Below are 17,008 nucleotides of genomic sequence, written 5' to 3'. Positions count from 1 at the left end.
GCCATAACCAAGGTACATGCCCTTGACTGGAATCAAACCTGGGACCCTTCAGGCCACAGGCTGACGCTCTATCCACTGAGCCAGACTGGTCAGGGCTCTTCCTAGCTTTCTTATTTAAGGATACACAGTGACCGACAACACTCCTTACACCCTGGATTGCCCAAAGTGAGCTATATTTGTATCTTTGCTGTCTACATCATTCCCATGCTTTGTGTCCTATAACAAATATAAGTACATTTTTTTTTGCACTACTTTTCATTTTAACAGTAATTCAGTGCTATCACCTGAAACATCTGCTACATCTTAGAAACCAGACCAATCGCAGGTTCTATCAGTGGCCATTTGAGTTCAGTTCCTTTCTCATTTCCTTCTTTAGCAAGTGGTGCTTTGGATTAAACTTCATAAACTTCTACTTTCTGGATGAAGATGCATTATTCTATTCCTTAAACCCCAACAGATTTTCCCACCGGTGTGTAAAAATAGCCAATTTCAGTTCTTTCACCAATCTGCTCCTGACTACAAAAGCAGTTATTTATCTTAGCTTCTCGTGTGGACTGCCTCACCTATCAAAGCCCTTCAGACATGCAGGATGAAGATCTCTATACCTCCCTTCAATGGGACACTCCAACACCACACCCTTCCCAGAAACATCAGTCTTCCACCAAATGTTCAGGTAACCAGTTCTAATTATTTGGTCCAAGACTGTGCAGTGTATGTTTTGTTTCCCATTACATATTGAGCCCAGGTGAATTTTCTAATGAGGTAGCCCATTTTAGAATATGATAATGTGCAGGCTGTGCTAACATTAAAAAATGAAATGGCCTGGCCGGAGTGGCTCAGTGGTTGAGCATCGACCTATGATCCAGGAGATCATGGTTAGATTCCTGGCCAGGGCATGTGCCTGGGTTGTGGACTCGATCCCCAGTGTGGGGTGTGCAGGAGCCAGCCGATCAATGATGCTCTCTTATCATTGATGTTTCTATCTCTCCTCCCTTTCCCTTCCTCTCTGAGATCCATAAAATTTTTTAAAAATGAAATAAAGAATAGCAGTAGTAAGTAAAGATGAAGTGAAAAGAGCAATGGACTTGACAAATGTGTAGTTCTATCTCTCTCCCCAAAGAATTCCTGAATTTGGAAAATAAGTGAAAAAAATCATGTTTTTTTATTATTTCAGTTTCTGCATAAATACTCCTTTGCAAATTGTCTGACAAATATTAAGAAATAAAGGGAAAATGGACATTGAAAAACTGGTCAAATCTCATCAGCCTGGAGCTATCTGCTATAGTAATCACTTCTGTCTTTATTAAGTTTAGTATTTATATTAGTTTCCTATTATTGAGGTAACAAATTACCACAGACCCAGGGGCTTAATACAACACAAATTTATTAACTTACAGGACTAGAGACCAGAAGTCTGCACTGGGTCTTACTGGGCTGCATTCCCTCTAGATCAGTGGTTCTCAGCCTTGGCTGCACATTAGAGTCACCTGGGGATCTTTTTAAAATCCTGATTTCTGGGCCTCATCCTCCGGAAATTCTGTTTCTTTGTTATGGGGTGGGGCCACAACATTAGTAACAAAGAAACAGAATTTCCGGAGGATGAGGCCCAGAAATCAGGATTTTAGAAAGATTCCCAGGTGATTCTAATGTGCAGCCAAGGTTGAGAACCACTGCTCTAGAGGCTCCAGGGGACAATCCATTCCCTTGTTCTTTCCCAGCTCGAGAGCTGCATTTCCATAGTTCCTGGCTTCTTCTTCCCTCCTCAGAGCCAGCAGCATCATGTCTGCTTCCATCATCGTACTGCGCTCTGTCCCTTTGATCTCCTACCTCCCACTTACAGGAGCCCAGATGGAAGAAGAGAATATCCTCTCTGTCCTACATGTTAACTTAATTACATCTTCAGTCTCCTTTGCCACGTTAGGTAACATTTACAGGTTCCAGGGGTTAGAACACAGGTATCTTGGGCTGGTGCATTATTCAGCTTACCCTACTATACAAAGATACATTTTGTCTATTTTTCTCTGATTAGTGTTGAGAATACAACCAGTTACAAAATCTTCATTTTTCAACTTCCCCCCTAAATAGTTGCAAAATTAACTCTGGGAAAAATGTTCCTCATCCAAAACTGTATGTTTAAAAAGAAATGTCTTTGGCCATGGCTGGTTTTGGCTCATGGATAGAGTGTTGGCCTGCGGACTGAAGGGTCCTGAGTTCGATTCCAGTCAAGGGCACATGCCCAGGTTGTGGGCATGATTCCCAGTGGGCAGCTGATCAATGATTCTCTCTCATCATTGATGTTTCTATCTCTCTCTCCTTCTCATTTCCTCTCTGAAAGCAATAATATATATATATATATATATATATATATATATATATATATATATATATATATATATATATATATATATATTATATGTCTTTGAACCAATCATGTTCAAGTGACACTAAAAAGAGATGAGGATATGCATAGTATTTTTGCTTTCAAAAATAAAAGCTTGCTTCCTGATCTGCTACAATCTCAAAAATATTTTGGGAAAGAGTACATATAACTAGTTAGTAAGTCTGTGGTATCATATATACATATAAAGGTAAAAGAAGTATGTTATTAAAAATGTCAGTTCAATTCGACATTTTTGCAATCAAATGTATTCCAAGTTACAACTTGCATTTCAAAGAGTCTGAGTTCTCTTTTTACTGTTTCAGTTACATGGTGTCAAAAATTCTGTGGTTGAAATGCCTAAGGTTAATTCCTTCTTTCACTCAGTCTAGTCTTATCCTGGCCCATCCCTTTCACCTACTTTTTCTAACTCAACTATTGTCCCTATTCCTTGTTTAGGAACGTGGTGTCTTATGATGGTGATATCATGTATTTTCTGCGTGGGCTCATTAACTGCCGCCATTTTCTTGGGTATTAAGTGTACGTACAAAAGGATATCTTTTAAAAAATCTGTATGTATTATATACGACATGTCATTTAACATACAATTACATCGGCATATTATGATAAATAAAACGTCATAATTTACAAATGGATAAATAAATCAATTACAAACATATAAATGACAAAAATAATTACATCCTAATGTAATTTATGAAACATTGAGCTAATATAACACTCTAAGCACTTGGATGTTGTTAGAACTTTTAATGTTCAATGGCATGGTGTTTAACTCAAATCTAATGCTGAGTCTCTTTGGGAAAAAGAATGTAAATAATTACTTATGTGAATTGTGTTAGCATGTAAAAAATTTCAGTAAATGCTCTATATATTCTAATATGCATTTATTCTAAACTTTACTTGTGCAGATTATTTTAATAAGAGTTTACTTTATTTTAGACAAGGAATAATTTAATGTTTAGCGCAAGCCTGAGAACTTTATTTGGGCGATATTTAATCACATTTATTTAATTTTACTCCAAATTTGCGATGTTTTCACCTCTAGCAAGTGAATTTTTTATGAAATAACATAATTACAGGGCTGCAAGTTCCACAAAAATGACTAAGAAAATTTATTATCACTCATGCTACCTCCAAGAAATATGCTGAGACAAAGATGAAGTTATCGTCGAGATAATTTTTCTCTCTTGCGTGCTTTGGCGAATCATTTCTCTCCCTAGGAGGCATTAGCTGGTGACTGAGAATTATGAGTTCTGAAATGAGGAAGAGAAGTGTTCAGATTTGCTTCTAGCAAGTACAGGAAACTTGACCTGAATCATGTTACCTATGAATTCATTTCCCTGGTGGTTCTGAGAGGAATGCTTTAATAATTACTAGGAGCTCAAAAAGTAATTGTTACTGTGTCTATCTCCTCAAATAAAATTTCACAGCCTAGCATAAATATTAGAACTTCCAGAAAGATTTATCTTATCCCATCCTCTCTCTGTGTTTTATTAAATATGTATATACATATTTTAAATATATATATATATATATATATATATACACACACACACACACACACATTTAAATAAATATATTTAAATCAAATGCCAGTCTATTTTTTTTAAGAAACTCACATTTAAATATTTGTTAATCTAGAAGATATAATGGAAGTAGATTTGTAGAGTTGAAAGAGAATTAACAGATAAGTTAATTAACATACTAATCTAGTTTCTTCTGTAAAAACTGGGAACTTTGAATGGAATATGGTCAAGTTTTATTCTAACTATAAGAATCCATATTTTTTTTTAAATAGGGCATATTTAACTGACATTGCAAATATCAAAAGCTATGGTTTAAGTATCAATTCTATATAATAAATGTCAATGCTGTGTTATAAACTACTTGGGGTGAGAAAATGAAAGAAACTACAAAGAACTTTCAATTTAAAAAAAGATTAAATGAAGATGCAACATTTTCAAGTGAACAGGATATAGAATTTATTTTTTATATAAAAACTAGAGGCCCGGTGCATGAATTCGTGCATGGGTGGGGTCCCTTGGGGTGGCCTACAGGGATCGGGCCCCAGCTCATGCCCCCAGCCTCACAGCCCTGCAGCTCCACAGCCCTGCCTGGTACCCAGCTGTGGCTTGGTGCTGCCCCCTCATCTGCTCCACCATCCTACCAGCAGGGAGATCACACACCCCACCTGGCTCCCTCAGCACCTGGGAACCTCCACGCCCCCCCCCGCCACTGCCGCTGGTCACTGTCTGAGGGGCAACCAGCAGGGAGATTGGGCCCCCCGCTCACACCCGCCTTGGCCTGGTGCTGCCCGCTCACCTGCTCCACCATCCCGCCATGGTCCCGCTCTCATCAGGGCCCATTGGGGCTGGCAGTGCCTCCACTGCCGCCCACTGCCAGTGCCGTGCCGCAAACTCCTGCCATGTTCCACGCTGCCCCCTGGTGGTCAGCACACATCATAACAAGCATTCGAACTGCCGGTTGAACTCCCAAGGGGACAACTTGTATATTAGGCTTTTATTATATAGGGTAATTTATCAAAAAAAGAATAAAAATAATTTATCATCTGCAATCAGCAATTCTTACATAATTGAAAAGCACATAGTACATACTAAATATGTTAATGAAAGCACACTGTACATTTTCTGCATTCTCAAACTTGCTGTCCAATGGATACTTAACTTTTTCTTCTCTGCATAGTTCATGAAATCTGTTTAGATAGCCAAGACAATCATGTTCCTAACAAACTCTGTATCGGTTGGTTTTGACACATAAATCTCACTTTTGAAAAATTTCCCTGTAGATAAACCTACATGTGTAGCAATAGGGAGTGTAGTATATTAGACAAAGCTCAAATGCCTATGATTAAGGGAGCATTTAAATTAATGATATATACACACTGTGGAATACCATAAAGCAAGGCAGAGAAGGAAGAAGAATTAAAGGAGGGGTAAATTTAAAGATCAGTAGAAGTAATTTCTTGCTTCCATGTTACTATTTTGTATGTTCTGGTTTTTCTCTGCCATATTACTTATATTAATTGACTTACTATTTTAAAAACTCTATAGTGCAAAACATTTTCTAAGAAATCAGATTTTTTTCATTTGTTTTTACTATTATTTTTCATTTTCCTGATTCATCAGTTAGGTAAAACATATAACATCTTATAACAAATACTTTTTTTTTACCCTCACCACTAAGCAACACCGGCCAGGGCTAGAACAGATACTTTTATTTCCTTCTAAAAATATGTTGTTCCGTATTTCCCCAGGTAATTATTTTGTTCAAATCTTTGTTCCTCACTGGCTGCAAATTGATTATAACCTCAACACTAATAAAGGTGCAGTACATTCCTTCCCACTTGGGGGGAAACTAAAGAAAAGTCTCATTTCCTTTTCTCGGTTTTATTACAGTTTTATGTGATACAAGCTCTTCAAGTAGTAATAAGCAAAGCAACAATAACCTCAAAAATATAGTTAATCTAAGATAGCCATCAAAATTAAACACTCTAGATTAATACTTCAAAGCCCTGAAAGGAAGTTTATTATTTTTCATTGTTTAAATGTGCCAGGTTATTAATAGCATAAAGTAAATAACACCACTGTCCTACTCCCCACTCATGAGACCCAGCCTTTTGTGAAGAAGGAAAAGAAATAAGCCACTGACAGCTTGGTTACTTGTACTATCCAGAGATGGATAGGGCATAAGCATCTGCTTTTTCTGGCCCATGGCTCTTGGTTTTTAGCATTTCCTTCTCAGTAACAATGTTGATGACTGAGACAGGTCAGACTATGCAGATATGCAATTAAATATTTTATTATGATTGTTGGCCAGTTAATTGGGAGACAAACAACATGAAAATGCAAATTGCTTTTTTTAATATATACACAAACTTCCCCTTCACGGCAATATTCACTATTAGGAACATAGCAAAATTAAAGCTAAGCCTCCCTTTGAGGCAGAGCTAACTAGCGTATGTGCAGTAGTAAACCCAAAAGTAGAAGAAAGAGAGCTGGGCAAGAGTAGTATAATTATAAGACTTATTGGACAGGTATTTTCCATAATTGATTAAAAGCATTAAGCCACAGGGTCAAGAAATTCTATAAAAATCAAACAGGATTAAGAAAATCGATATTCATGTTTAGATAAATATTTAATTAAATAGGGACATATAGGTACTTTATAACATGATTTTGAAAAAGAACTGGCTTAATAAGCTAGCCAGAGTTATAAGAAGAGAATAAGCAAAAATTAATATAAAAGTAATCTGAAAATAAGAGAAGGGTTGGCCCTATGAGATATTAAAATAAAGTAAAAATCTAAAGAGACTGAAATTATGTGGTGCTGACATATGAAAAGATAAGTAGATAACTTGAATATCCTCAAAACAATAGAAATACTGCATAATCAAGTACTTCATTGGAAATTTGCAGTAAGTGAAAGATGGCAAATAAAGAGTATGGAGAGGAAAGAGTCAATAAATGATGCAAGACAACTATGAGCCATGGGGGGCAGGGGGGATATTGAAGTCATATTTTATAATTTACAAAAAAAAATCCAGCAACATCAAAGGGTAAATGTAAAATCTACTTATAAAAGTTTAATCTCAGGTATAAAACTTTTACTACGTAAAAATGACCAAAAAGATATCTGATCCATGTGGGGTCAACTACCACATTTGCCAAGGCAAAAGACAAACTGGGAAAATGTCACTGCAGCTTATATCAGACAAAAAAACCACCTTTTCCAAAATGTAAGCACACTAACAGGATCCGTGAAACAGGATTGGTTGCTACAGAAGACTTGTAGGACAGTGATCCCCAAAGTCAAAGCATTCACAGATCTACAGTTTATTACAAGAAGAGGATATAATTTAACAAAGGCATTCACATAAGGATACGTGTTACAATAAGAGGTCTGGGGAGGCCAGATGCAGACAGGCACCCTTTTCTTCCCTTGCAAGGTCCTTTCGGGGCACAATTTCTCTCTTGAATCAGGAGCCACTGATGTGTACACAGAGCACCTCGGTACCAGGGAGCCCGAAATCTTGCTGGAAATTTTGATATTTTGCTGACCACCCAGCACATTCCGTCGCGGAACCAGCCTCGACAGCAGGGACTTTTCAGGGTCTCTCTGTAACCAGGAGTGAATCATCAGTCATTTGTCATTAAGAAACAAGACTGACCAGCTAGTGTAATCTCGCCAAAGAAAATTCTCAGACTGATGGCTACAAAGCTACACTCTTTAATTAGTGTTTGGTGCCTTGTGCAGGGATCAGCTCCATGCAGGAACTTTAGAAGCGCTGCTCAGGCTGGTTCCAGGCCTTCTCAATTAGCCCTTCTCACATAAGGACCTCATAGAAACAAGAAGGAAAAAACTAGAAACCCAACGAAAATTCACAAAGGATATAATTATACACTTCATTTAAAAATGTTTTATTTATTTATATGTATGCAAAAAAAGTTTCAACATCAAACATAAAAAGAGAACTGTAAATTCAAATAATATTAAGATGCCATTTGCATTTATGGAGGGTAATTTGGAAGTATCTACTATGGTTTAAATCAGTGGTTCTCAACCTTCTGCCCCTTTAAATACAGTTCCTCATGTTGTGACCCAACCATAAAATTATTTTCGCTGCTACTTCATAACTGTAATGTTGCTACTGTTATGAGTTGTAATGTAAATATCTGGTATGCAGGATGGTCTTAGGCAACCCCTGTGAAAGGGTCGTTTGACCGCCAAAGGGGTCGCGACCCACAGGTTGAGAACCGCTGGTTTAAATAAATGCACTTAAACTGACCTAGCAACTTATCTTAAAAATATACTCACACATGTGTGAAATTACGTATGACTAAGGTTCTTTGTTATAGTAGTCATTTCTGTAATACCAAAAGATTACAAATAATCTAGAAGTCAATAGAAAATTTCTAAAATCATGATACATTCATACATAATACATCCATACAATGGACTGCTATCCTATATAATAAAGAGCTAATATGCAAATAATCATCACGCTCTCATGCTGTCACACCCTAATGGCTCAGACACTCAACACTGGGGAGAGAGGAATGGGGACCAGCCAGGCACAAGTGAGCTCACGAGAGAGGAATGGGGACCCGCCAGGCTGCGGCCCGGGAGAGGGACAAGCCGCCCACCCCATGGTCCCGGGTGCCTGTGGCTGTGGCCCAGGCGAAGCCACCTGCCCACGGTCCTCTGTGGAAGTAGCTGGCCTGGGCAAAGCCGGCCCGGGTACTGGGTGCCTGCAACCGACCAGAGGGAGGGACGCCCAGGTCCTGGGTGCCTGTGACCGGCCGGAGGAGGGAATCCTGGGTCCTGGGTGCGGGGCAAGGCAGAGGCAGTTAAGGGTGATCAGTCCAGCAGGGTAGCAGTTAGGGGTGATCAGGAAGACAGGCAGAGGTGGTTAGGGATGATCAGGCAGGCAGGCAGGCGAGCAGTTAGGAACCAGGGGTCCCGAATTGTGAGAGGCAGTCAGACATCTCCCGAGGGGTCCCAGATTAGAGCGGGTGCAGGCTGGGCTGAGGGACCACCTCCTCCTCCCCCCACCCCCCTTGCACAAATTCCGTGCACCGGGCCTCTAGTAAAGTTATAATGAAATAATGAGAAAGTTCTTTATGTACTGATATAAAATTTTGTCCAAAATCGTATTTAAGTACTGAATGGTGCAAAACCATGTAAACAGGTTGTTACCATTTGTGTAAAGGTAAGAAATGGCAGTTTATGTTCATTTGCTTGTAGAATTCAGAATAACTCTAGAAGAATAAAAAAGAAATTGGTAAGCTTAATTGCTTTGGAGGAATAGAATTGGGTGAATAAAAAGACAAGGGGAACAAAGGAGCTTTTTGCTATGTATCCTTTTTAGTTTGCATTCTTGAGCAATATAAATTGCTTTTGTTTTCAGTAAGTATTATTTATTAATAAAGTTTTCCCTCACATTTCATATATATATATATATAGTTTTTAATTTTATGTTTTAATTACCGTTTAAATTCAATATTATTTTTTATTAGTTTTAGGTGTACAGCATAGAATAGTAGATAATTCTTGAACAATGTAAATTTTGAAACAAAAACAAAATAATGCAAACTAATGTCACAAAAAATCATCAGTAATTGGTAGTTGTTTTTAGTCTGTGCTGAAGGATGACTTTGTTATAAGTTCTCAGGAACTTAGTAGAAATGATTGTTATTGTTTGAAGTTTTCCAGGTGTCAGCTATTGCAAAGAAGCAGCAAGAAAAACTCATGCAACAAGACAGAGCGCTGTTGAACTTCACACAGTGGAAGACAAACCAGATAAAATATTGCCAAACCTTGATGCAAAATTCTTTCAGAGCAGGTAACTGATATAAAAATAAGTTTTCACTTTGCAGATATGAATGTATGCACCAACCCTGTACCCCACATCAGTGACATTCATTTTATTCTCTGCAAAATTGTAGTCAGCATTTTAAAATAGAAGAGACATCATTTGATCCACTCACCAGTTTGATCTTATTTCTATATTTCAATAGTATGTAGAAAATACAGAGGTTCCAAAAAAATGCAAACATTCACTCAAATTTCAGTAAAATGTGTGAGATTAGTAGGTCAGATGTTTTATCCAATCAAATTTGTAAGTGTATCATTAATTGTAGCTCTAAATTCCTCAATATGTTTAGTTCAAATATATTCAAATTGAGATGAATCTTCCAGCAAATATCATTTTGAAAATTAGAGCATTTACTTAAAACTAAAACAATGTAGAATTCAGCTCTTTTAAAAAATTATATGAAGTTATTTCAGTTGTTTTTTATATCCCTTATAAGCATTTTAAACCTAAAACAGTCTATTTCTACTTGTTATATAGTTTCTAGTCTATGATTACTTAATTTACATTTAATAATGCTTATAATTCAGAGAATTGACTTCCCTGTAGTGGATACCACTTAAGTAATCACCAATGAGAGAGGTCAAAAACCTACCATAGCTCCTTCTGATTAAATTTGAAACACTGTGTGCCCAACAATGTTTTTAAATATAATAAGCTATTGCAAGCATGTGGTAGGACCACCACTGACCATCAACCTTGAATTGATGACAATATCCATTTGGAGACTGACATATCCAGGATGTTCTTCCACCCTTCAGTTGCCATTGTTAACACTATGTTATAACTATAACAATATTCAAGATCTTAATTAGCATGGATTCCAAACAAAGGATATTGATGAACCTTTAAAAATTAGTTGTGTGGGCCATGGAAACTGATAAAAAACTATTTCTGACTTTGTCTAAAAACTTGAGTGCTGCAAATTTCAGTATCTTTTCCGGTATAAAACTGTGCCAGAAACACTTGGTCAAAATTTTGCTGTTTGATTCTCCTTTTACACATTTGAGCATCCTTCTTTTGTGACTATATTCTTCTTAAGGCAGATTCCATAAAACTGATTATACATTATGGCTTATTTCTTAGTTATATCAAAGTCTTAAATTAAGCATACTGCTTACATGTTTTTTTTAAGTTTCTTCACCTACATGTTTTCAAATTATTCTTGAAGGTGCATTGCTTGCTTTCTCCACTGTACATGAAACATTCTATATAATAAAAGCCTAATATGCTAAGTATCCGGTCATCCGGTCGGCCATTCAACTAATATGCTAATAATATGCTAAGGCCACTCAACCACTCGCTATGAGGTGCACTGACCACCAGAGGGCAGTCAACTGGTTGACCAGTTGCTATGACGTGCACTGACCACCAGGGGGCAGACGCTTCAACCAGTAGGTTAGCTTGCTTCTGGGGTCCAACTGATTGGGACTGAGCGAGATGGGCTCAACACGCCCTGGAGCCCTCCTGCAGTCCCTCTCTGGCTGGCCAACCTCCCGCATCCCTCCCTGGCCCTGATCATGCACCAGTGGAGTCCCTTGGCTGGCCTGCACCCTCTCACAATCCAGGACCCCTTGGGGGATGTCAAAGAGCCAGTTTCGGCCTAATACCACAGGCCAGGCCAAGGGACCCACTGGTGAACAAATTCGTGCACCGAGCCTCTAGTTTATTTATATATAATTGATTTCAGAGAGGAAGGAAGATAAAGTGATAGAAACATCATTGATGTGAGGGAATCTTTGACCAGCTGTCTCTTGCATGCCACCTACTGGGGATTGAGGCCAAAACCCAGGCATGTGCCCTGACTGGGAATCAAACCATCACCTCCTCCAGGTTCATAGGTCTACTCTCAACCACTGAGCAACACTAGCAGGGCAAAATATTTTCATGTTTAACTCTTATAATTTAAGCATTAACTTGAGGCTTATTACTCAACTTGCCTTATGGTCCAGTACATTTCCAACTAGACTGGGCCAGTAGGATTAACAGATAGAAAATGATAAGCAAACAAATGAGGACTATAAATGAGGTAAACTTAAGGAAAGGAGATATTTATAAAAATAGAATAATCATGTCAATTATTATAGACGAGGAACAATTTGAAAAAAGATATTCCCAAGTTAATTTTATCTTAAACTAATTTAGAGACCTATTGTAGTTGGAAATTATTGTATAAATCTTACTGTAGTCAGCCTCAGAGAAGCTGAAATTGGTAAGTACCGCAAGATATGACCCATCCGATTAGAGTGTTCAGCTTCACTGGGGGTGATTTAAGGGGTTCTTTTGAGAGATGTTCTTATAATATTTTTACAATAACTTTAATGAAGTAAAATGTTTTATTCAAAGCTCCTTGTCCAGACAACTGGATTCAGAATGGAAAAAGTTGTTACCATGTCTTTGAAAATTGGAATAATTGGGAAACCAGTAAAGAGGATTGTTTGAAGGAGGGTTCCAGTCTTCTACAAATAGACAGCAAAGAAGAAATGGTAAACACTGTTTTATGGCTTCCTATCATTCCGAAAATACCATGTTACCCATTAAAAGAAAGGATTAATTGTAAATAAGATAGAATTCCTTAATATTTTATGACAGTAGTATATTTGTTGTAGTAAAGGTTTAAAAGAGACAAAGTAGGAATTAGTATGATTTGTGTTCCTTTTAATTGGAGAAGCAAAACAAAAAACAGAACAGTTATCCTGAAATCATTTAGCAGATGATAGTTCTATGTCCTTTGTTAATCAAAGATGGGAATGAATAAAGGAAATACCATTTTGTGACATGCTAATCAACTCTAAAATATACATACATTATAACTGTATATATGTTTTAAGTATTATTTTTAATGCTGTAGGGAAGAATTATAAAATTTTTTCAATTATCAAAGAAAACCAGAGATATAAAAATTGAGGTGCTGTCATGAAATGGAAAGGTGTATGAAAATAAGGATTTGCTAAATAAATTGTTTTATTAACATTACACCCAGTTTACTAACATCTTAAGCAAACAATGAAGTTTTCCCAAAACCATTCCATCCATATATATATATATATATATATATATATATATATATATATATGTGTGTGTGTGTGTGTGTGTGTGTGTGTGTGTGAAGTAGAATTTATGGCTACACATTTCTGAATTCATTAAGTATATGCAGCTATATTCAGTAATTAATCAAAGTTCATTTTTACAAGAATAATGGGAGAACATTTGTTAACTATGTGCAGTAAAGCAAGGCAACTTGAACTAATTTACTACAAGTATGGGTTTTCACTATATTTTCTGTGCAAATTTGGTGACAACATTAGTAAAGTTTCCTCTAACAAAAAATATACCTACAGTTAAGTTCCTTCTTGGATCTTCCAAACTATTTTTCATTTTTTTTTAATATTTTTAATTGATTTCAGAGATGAAGAGAGAGGGAGAGAGAGATAACAACATCAATCATGAGAGAGAATCATTGATTGGCTGCCTCCTGCACACACCCCACTGGGGATTAAGCCCACAACCCAGGCATGTGCCCTTGACCGGAATGGAACCCAGGACCCTTCAGTCCGCAGGCCAATGCTATATATCCACTGAGCCAAGCCAGCCAGGGCCTATTTTTCATTTTGAAATATACTGTGAAAGAATGATCTATATGGTCTATGATGTTGAGGATACTTTACTTCTTCTGATAATGAGGGTTCAGTATAACACTTACCTTGTTTGACATATATCTCTGCCAAACTCTAAATCTGTTAAAACAATTTTAATATCAGATGCCTATTTTTCCAATGGTCTTCAACACTACATTGATCATATGGCAATCCTATATAAAAAAGTGGTAATATGCAAATTGACCATCACTCCAACACACAAGATGGGCACCCTCTTGTGGACACAAGATGGCCAGCAGGGGAAGGCAGTTGAGAGGGACCAGGCTTGCAGGGGAGGGCAGTTAGGGGCAACCAGGCTGGCAGGGAGGGAAGTTAGGGGTGACCAGGCCAGTAGGGGAGGGCAGTTAGGGGCAATTGGGCCAGCAGGGGAGCAGTTAGGCAGCAATCAGGCTAGCAGGGTAGTGGTTAGGGGTGATGAGGCTGACAGGCAGAAGCAGTTAGGGGCAATCAGGCAGGCAGGTAGGCAAGCAGTTAGGAGCCAGCAGTCCCGGATTGTGAGAGGGATCCCACCAGGATCTGGCCTAAATGGGCAGTCAGACATCCCTTGAGGGGTCCCAGATTGGAGAGGGTGCAGGCTGGGCTGAGGGACAACCCACCCCCCTGTGCACAAATTTTGTGCACTGGGCCTCTAGTAGAAAATAAAATCTATGGTATGTATTTCTTCTTTTAAATAAACCTCGTCCTTTCTCCAGCTTTAAAGTTCCATTCATTTCTGTCTAGGAAAGATGGCACACTTTATATTTCACGGTATTTTGTTGTTGTTTTCCCCACACCCTCCGTTCACCAGCCAGCTCTTGTTTCTTATAGGAATTCATCACTGGCAGCCTGAGGAAGATCAAAAGTGGCCATGATTACTGGGTGGGACTTTCTCAGGATGGACCCAGCCAACCTTGGTTTTGGCAAGATGGCTCCACTCCGTCCCCTGACCTGTAAGTGTCTAAGGGAAAAATCACAATGTTTCAAGAAGAAAATACATAAGGGAATTCAAATGTTTATTTTATTTTATACCTTAGATGTCTTCCAGAAAACATAACCAGCATTATCATTTCATAGACTTCTGATTGGAATCAAAGCTGAGTAATTTAAGAGTAGCTTCATGGCTTCTAAATCTTCCTCCTTCCTTCTTCTCAGCCTTCCTCTCAGCTTTACCGCCTCGCCTCACTCTAGAACAGCCGTGGGCAAACTACGGCCCGCTGGCCGGATTCCGCCCGTTTGAAATGAATAAAACTAAAAAAAAAAAAAAGACCGTAACCTTTTATGTAATGATGCTTACTTTGAATTTATATTAGTTCACACAAACACTCCATCCATGCTTTTGTTCCGGCTCTCCGGTCCAGTTTAAGAACCCATTGTGGCCCTCGAGTCAAAAAGTTTGCCCACCCCTGCTCTAGAACATTTACATCAACATCTGAAAGTCTGAACAATATTATTATCAAATATATTTTTCTTTTGTATAATTTAATAACTAGAGAGTGCTAAGGGAAAGAGGTTATAGTAATTATTAAGGAATTTCCATATTAAGCTTTTCAGATAGACCATAGGGAAACTGGTGAACAGAATAAGGTGCCTTAGTATTTTGAAAATTAAGTCAGGGAAGATGTTCTACTCTAGAACCTATCTGTGTGCTTAAATATGCAGTTTGTTCATAATAAGCTAACATACTTTTATTGAGAGAAAACAGCTCTGTTCTTGAAGAAGGAGGACAAAACTACTATAGGAGGGTGCCATATTAAAATGAAATAGAACAAAATAAAGCATTACACACCTCTCATAAGTTACCCACAGGAATACCTCTGTAAACCCCACACCTAACCTCAGGTACACTGACTCATCTCTCCAGGTTACCAACAAAGAGACCCCCATCAACTCACCAGCTCTGCGGATACTTCAGAAACAAGGTCCTTTCTTCCACTAACTGTACCGTTTGGAAATATTTTATCTGTGAGAGGTACACGTTAGGATCCCCTGCCTGAAAGAAGTTGAGTTCGAAGAAATGCCAAAGAACAAGTGCAGAAGTGAACCTCTGTGTGGGCTAAACGAGCTACCTGGGACTCAAAACTTCTTTTTGCATTTGCCATGGGCAATATTCTTTCGTATTTCGCAGACATCCTTTTGACTGTGTTCGAATTGCCAAGAATAAAGTTGATTTAGGGTCTACAGAAGATAAAACCCTGAAAGGCTGAAAACAAACTGAAGAAAAATCACTTTCATTTGTCGTTTTTGTTTTGTTTTTAGTCTAGAATGACTATAAACGCTACACCGAAATCTATGTCGCTGGGGAACTGATGCAGTTCTTGCTGACTAATTTTTTAAATAAATGCTGTCTTTAAAACTCACTTTCTGCCAGACCTCTTTTTTAAAAAATATATTTTATTGATTTTTTTCAGAGGGGAAGGGAGAAGAATAGAGAGTTAGAAATATCAATGAGAGAGAAACATGTGCCCGCCACCAAGGTCCACGCCCTTGACCGAAATCAAACCTGGGACCCTTTAGTCCGCAGGCCGACGCTCTATCCACTGAGCCAAATGGGTTAGGGTTGCCAGATCTTTTATGCATTTGCTGGTTTCCAAGGCATTTTATCAGACTGGTAGGATAGGAGCTCCAGGATACGGATTATCAAGTTGGAAGGAAGAGATGCTGATGGCTGCTGCCTGTAAGACAAGACCCAGCTTAGAGCCGTGGATTTCTGCTAGAGAGACCAGCTACCAGTACTCACAAAGCGAAAGGGATAGGCAGGCTGCCAATGCCAGCCTGTCTCTGGTGAAGGGCAGCTGTGTGCTTCCCTGCTCCCTCTCACCGACCATCCCCACCCCTCACAAATCAAAGGACTCTCAAAGGTTAGCTCTCCAGCACTTTTAACTGTATCCCTCTGTGCCTTAATTTATCTACTGTAAAATAATAATAAACTGATTTCAAAATACTTTTGAGGCCTAGATCATTAACATATGTAAATTGCTAAGAGTAGTGCCTTGGGTATAGAGTTTGACACTGCATCGATGCTTGCTATTATTATTTGTAGTAAATCACCAATCATCTGTAGGCATCTACCTTATGTTGTCTTCCAGGTAAAAATTACCCCTTTTCCTGCTCATGTCCCAGGAATATTGAAAGGATAAAGTTTATATGTAAAATGCCAGCAACTGTCTGGAGAGAATTTATCTTGTAAAGTGAATAAATTTCTTCAAGTACTTTTGTAGACAATTTGTGTCCTAGCTCTGTAGGCTCTTTGAATATGGACTAGCTTGTTCTCAAGGGACAGTGGATATGAAAGAAAAATTCACTAATTATTATTACATTGCTCTGCTACCCCTTACCATCGTTACAATAACTTACTACACAGTAGATTCTCATCAAATATTTGCTAAATGCGATATAATTTTATTAAATCTTTCATTTTTCACAAGGAATAGCTGAGCCACACTAGATTCTCATCTTTATTTATAATAAAGACAGCACTTACATAAAGTAAAATGAAACCTAAGTCACTGAAATGGTGCAAATCATTTAAACAAACCTATAAGTCTATTATAAAAGGTGACCTCTAAAGAGGAAGGTTCT

The 17,008-nt window shown here is 38.1% G+C and overlaps 1 protein-coding gene across 1 annotated transcript; it reads left to right on the top strand.

The window, feature by feature from the left end:
• The first annotated feature begins 552 nt into the window (after positions 1-552).
• CLEC9A (C-type lectin domain containing 9A) lies at positions 553-15,853 on the top strand. Its single transcript, XM_036300264.1, has 6 exons — positions 553-673; positions 2,837-2,917; positions 9,624-9,761; positions 12,138-12,277; positions 14,258-14,379; positions 15,291-15,853. Exons 1-6 carry the CDS (start codon positions 583-585, stop codon positions 15,421-15,423), a joined length of 705 nt encoding a protein of 234 aa, XP_036156157.1. The 5' UTR covers positions 553-582; the 3' UTR covers positions 15,424-15,853.
• Positions 15,854-17,008: the final 1,155 nt, after the last annotated feature.

This window comes from Myotis myotis, unplaced genomic scaffold, assembly GCF_014108235.1.
Source record: "Myotis myotis isolate mMyoMyo1 unplaced genomic scaffold, mMyoMyo1.p scaffold_m19_p_3, whole genome shotgun sequence".
Classification (NCBI taxonomy): Eukaryota; Metazoa; Chordata; class Mammalia; order Chiroptera; family Vespertilionidae; genus Myotis; species Myotis myotis.
This window is presented reverse-complemented; position numbering and strand designations above follow the sequence as displayed.

What these genes read in the sequence shown, in the direction of transcription:
- CLEC9A (XM_036300264.1), top strand. Translation starts at nt 583, where the DNA reads ATGCAGGATGAAGATCTCTATACCTCCCTTCAATGGGACACTCCAACA. An exon ending in CATTTTCTTGGGTATTAAGT is followed by an intron (nt 2,918 to 9,623) that starts GTACGTACAAAA and finishes TATTGTTTGAAG; the next exon opens with TTTTCCAGGTGTCAGCTATT. An exon ending in GCAAAATTCTTTCAGAGCAG is followed by an intron (nt 9,762 to 12,137) that starts GTAACTGATATA and finishes TTTTATTCAAAG; the next exon opens with CTCCTTGTCCAGACAACTGG.